The sequence below is a fragment of the Mauremys reevesii genome, linkage group 3 (assembly GCF_016161935.1).
Source record: "Mauremys reevesii isolate NIE-2019 linkage group 3, ASM1616193v1, whole genome shotgun sequence".
In the NCBI taxonomy this organism is placed as follows: domain Eukaryota; kingdom Metazoa; phylum Chordata; order Testudines; family Geoemydidae; genus Mauremys; species Mauremys reevesii.
In genome coordinates, this window is record NC_052625.1 from 4,803,121 (window position 1) to 4,807,466 (window position 4,346).

General features: G+C 47.6%; 1 protein-coding gene across 1 annotated transcript; it reads left to right on the top strand.

Moving 5' to 3' along the window:
* The first annotated feature begins 808 nt into the window (after window positions 1-808).
* On the top strand, window positions 809-3,741 carry NKX2-2 (NK2 homeobox 2). Its single transcript, XM_039531882.1, has 2 exons — window positions 809-1,471; window positions 2,683-3,741. Exons 1-2 carry the CDS (start codon window positions 1,213-1,215, stop codon window positions 3,240-3,242), a joined length of 819 nt encoding a protein of 272 aa, XP_039387816.1. The 5' UTR covers window positions 809-1,212; the 3' UTR covers window positions 3,243-3,741.
* The last annotated feature ends 605 nt before the right edge of the window (window positions 3,742-4,346 follow it).

Below are 4,346 nucleotides of genomic sequence, written 5' to 3' on the forward strand. Positions count from 1 at the left end.
GGCTGGGAGAGAGATCCACTTATTAAATGCCTTATTAAAAACAACCCTCCAAATTCAGCCCCCAAATTAAACATCTGGCTGCATTCCCTTTCTAAGTCCTACTTCTAAACGCTGCACATCCGTCCAAATTAGCAAGTGATCTTTCTGGGGAGAAGAGAGAGAGAGAGAGAGAAATAAATTAGTTCTCTGCAAACAACACGCCGAAATCGTCCGCGCCTGTCTGGGTACCGATTGATTACATGTATTGCCAGTTCGGTTGATTTCGAAGCAAACTAGAATCAATTACTTGCTGTTTAATTTATAGTACTCAGCCTTAAGCCTCAACCAAAATATTGACCTAGGAGGTTTGCATAGGTTGGTCTCTTGCCATCTTGTTTAGGTAACAACCAATAATTTGAATAGATTTCCTTTTAACGTCGCTCGCTGCAAAGAGTCAATTTTCCAGCCTGCTGCAAAGCAGTTTACATCAGTGGAGAGTGACAATGAATGAAAACCTTTTTTTTTTTTCGAAGCAATTTGTTTAAAACGTACTTTCAAGTGTGTGGAATATCAGGCTCCTTGGAGCTCCTTTGTATGTAAATACCCCGTAGAAAGGCCCTCCCTATCTTTGTAATTAATTGACACGTTATACTACTCATCATGTGCTACAGAACCAATGGTGGAGACTCCAATCTCCCCCAAACCCCGCAATTTCACATCGGCAAACACTGTCTTCATCCACTTGACTCCTAGCACCCGCCCACACGTGGCCAACCTTTGGCGTTTTTAATGTATTTTTTTCCCTCCTCTCTGCAGGTTCATATGTGGAGACCGACCTTATATGGACTGCTCGCTCCAGCAATGGCTTGTTTTTCCCAAGCAGCAGGCAGCAGATCCGTGTGTTTAAACGAGACCCTGAAGTAAAACGCACTTTGGCATTTTTCCTGGAGTTACAAACTATTTCAGAAGCCAGTTGCCACTTGTGCTCCGTGATTTTTTTCCCCCTCCGCAGCAGAGCAAGGCTGTAAAATATCTATCTATATCGCAGCTGATTTTTCCTCGCTCCCCCCAAACCAGCCTTCGTGATTTTTTTTTATTCTTTACCCCCCCCCTCACATACACACACCCTCCCCTCTTTCTGGGGTGTGTGCGGTTTGTGGGGTGTGTGTGTTTTGTGCAACAGCGGATTGACAAACTGGTGCTTCAACTTTCCTGCATAAATTTGGCCAGAATATGTCTTTGACCAACACAAAGACGGGGTTTTCTGTAAAGGACATCCTAGACCTCCCTGACACCAATGATGAAGAAGGATCCCTCGTTGAAGGAGCGGATGAAGAGAACGAGGGGTCGGAGCCACCCAAGAAATCCGGAGTTCTGGGGCAAAACCCACTGGAGGGGGTTCAGACTCTGCCTTTGAAAAACCCTTTCTATGATACCAGTGATAATCCCTACACGCGATGGCTGGCCAGCACGGAAAGCATCCAGTATTCCTGTGAGTAGTGAAACTTACACTGATTCCATGTGCCGCCTGCATTGTCTTGTGATTGATCCCTTCAGCGCCGCAGCCTGTAACGTGTATTCGTAAATAATAATCATAATCAACCCCCCTATCTGTTAGGTCTTCCTCAGCGCTATTACGGGAGGCATTTACACGGTGTTGTTGCTCTCCGGAGTCAAACTAGCCGCAGGGGGAGATTTGTTTGGTTTTGACTCGATTGGTATCAAAATAAGGTTTGGGGAGCCTCTTATTTCCTCAAGGGGCGATTTTATTTTTATGGGGTTTTTTTGTTTTTGTTTTTGTTTTAGAACGAGAGAGAAAGAAGCCAACCCAGCCTAGGGAAAGAAAAGCAAAAGTAACCTCCAGCGATCTATAAATAGCAGGAACCGAGTTTGCTAAATCAAACAGAGCGAGCCTTGTGTGGCAATCTTGGATCGCTTCGGTGTAGACAGTTCAGAAATGTCTAAATGGCCGGGCGGCTGTGGGTGATCAATGAAGGGACTGTTAAATTATCCTTTAAAAATCAATCCACGTACCCCACCCCACCCCCCGCACACACACACAGAGCAAATCGCTTGCGGTCCTAAGTCCAATAGATGTAAAAGAGATGCAACATTAGGTGAGGAATATGTGATCCGGATCGATGTGGCTCTGTTGTAAAGTGTATACAGACCGACGGATGAATAGATCTGTGGACATGCACATGAATGTCTACGTGTATCTAAAAGTGTGTAATTATAAATGTGAGTGTGTATGTGTGTATAGATACATAGATATATTTATATTCACAATCTATATCATATAAAACACTCCTCTCCCTGTATTCATGTATGTTGATAGCTGTGCATATACACACGTGTGTCGCAGGTGGCTATATCACCGGGAACATACATGCGAGTAGTGTGTTGTGTGTAGCAGTTTACTTTTCCTCCAGTGTTTGCTGCTATGGTGGATTGTCGGAGGTAACTGCCTATTCCTCGCGGGGTTCATTTTCTCAGGGGAAAGCCGCGCTCCCTCAGCCCAAGCGGGGTTTGGGGGCAGCTGGTGCCCCCCGGCAGATTGCCTCCCCACGGTAGGGGGGGATTTCGCTGTGTTTCCCGGCTGGAGCAGGGGAGGGTAGAGAGCGGAGCCGCAGGTGCCCCCCAGGCGGGGACCCCCCCAGGGCAGCACCCCTCTGACTTATGCTCTTGGTGGCCTTTCTGCAGTGCACGGGCTGGCCTCCGGCAACTCCCAGCAGGACTCCGCCAGCAAATCCCCCGACCCCTCGGCCGACGAGTCCCCGGACAACGACAAGGAGCCGTCCAGCGCCGGCGAGTCCGGCAAGAAGCGGAAGCGGCGGGTGCTCTTCTCCAAGGCGCAGACCTACGAGCTGGAGAGGCGGTTCCGACAGCAGCGGTACCTGTCGGCCCCCGAGCGGGAGCACCTGGCCAGCCTCATCCGCCTCACGCCCACCCAGGTGAAGATCTGGTTCCAGAACCACCGCTACAAGATGAAGCGGGCCCGGGCCGAGAAAGGTATGGAAGTGACGCCTCTCCCCTCCCCACGCCGGGTAGCGGTGCCCGTCTTAGTCAGGGACGGCAAACCCTGCCACACGCTGAAAGCTCAGGACTTAGCCGCCGCCACTTTCCAGGCTGGGATCCCCTTCTCCGCCTATAGCGCCCAATCGCTTCAGCATATGCAATATAACGCCCCGTACAGCTCCGCCAGCAACCCCCAGTATCCGACAGCGCATCATTTGGTGCAGGCCCAACAATGGACTTGGTGAACATTGCCGAGAAAAGAGACTGCGGCTCCAAAATCAAACCTCCGGGGGGGGGATATGAATATTAATTATTATTATTAATGATGATGCATTTTCCCCCTCTCCTATTTTTCCTCCTTTTGGGGGGTTCAATTTGTTTCTCTTTTTTTGGGGGGGGGTGTTTTTTGTGCGCCATGTTTACAGAAATTTTTGCGCCATGCAGTGGTCCTGTCTACCTACAACTAAAAATAAAAATAACCCTAGGAATAAGACTACACCAGTATGCTCTTGTGATTGCGTAAGGTACTTTTGTGTGCTGTGCAGCCGTTGTCAGTCGTATAGAAAACAAGCGGAGGACGCTTTAAAAATAGAGAATTTGCTTTCCCTTTTTTATATGAAACTTTACCTATTTATGGCCATGTATAAATTCTGACAACTATTAGCGATATCTATTTTTTTTGTAAATATTTGTGGTTATTGTTGCCATGCGTAACATGCAGGGCGGTTTATTTTATTTTATTTTATTTTATTTTATTTTATTTTATTCTTTTGGTTGGGTGCAAATCTTTCCCCAAATACTAAACAAGCAAACAAAATGTAGAAGGAAAAGAAATGTTGGGATCATCTCCATAGAAATCTCCGGCTAATCCTTGTGTATAAACCCGGGGGGGGGGGGCGCTGCGGGGAGGTTTTCGATTTTTTTATAGGAATTTTAATAAAAATGCTGTGTTTAAAAAAAACCAACCCAACAACCGAAGACCGTTTTTGTTTGACTTTGTGGCTAACGCGGGATCACCGCAACCCCCTCACTTTAAAGCGGCATAGACTGGACTGGGTCTTTGGGGCGGAACAGGAACCAGCCTGGCCTGATGATATGATCCATGCGATCTTCTCTGGGTGCCAGTTGGTTTAGGGGGAATGACGGACTCTTTACTCGGAAATCCGTGCTTGGCCTGCTGCAGATTCCCAGCCAACCGCTCCCCGCTTAGAACTTTTAGGAAAACTTTCAATCACCCTTCCCCAAACTTTCTGCAGACGATCAGGTATCTTCTGCCTCACGGTGTCTACTTGAGAGACAAAGGCGCCGGAGTGACTTTGTGGAAATGAAAAAATAAGCCCCACCACTCA

Bases quoted from the DNA above. Each gene is read 5' to 3' on its own strand.
- NKX2-2 (XM_039531882.1), top strand. From the start codon at position 1,213: ATGTCTTTGACCAACACAAAGACGGGGTTTTCTGTAAAGGACATCCTA. The intron at 1,472-2,682 runs GTGAGTAGTGAA...GCCTTTCTGCAG, and splicing joins GGAAAGCATCCAGTATTCCT to TGCACGGGCTGGCCTCCGGC.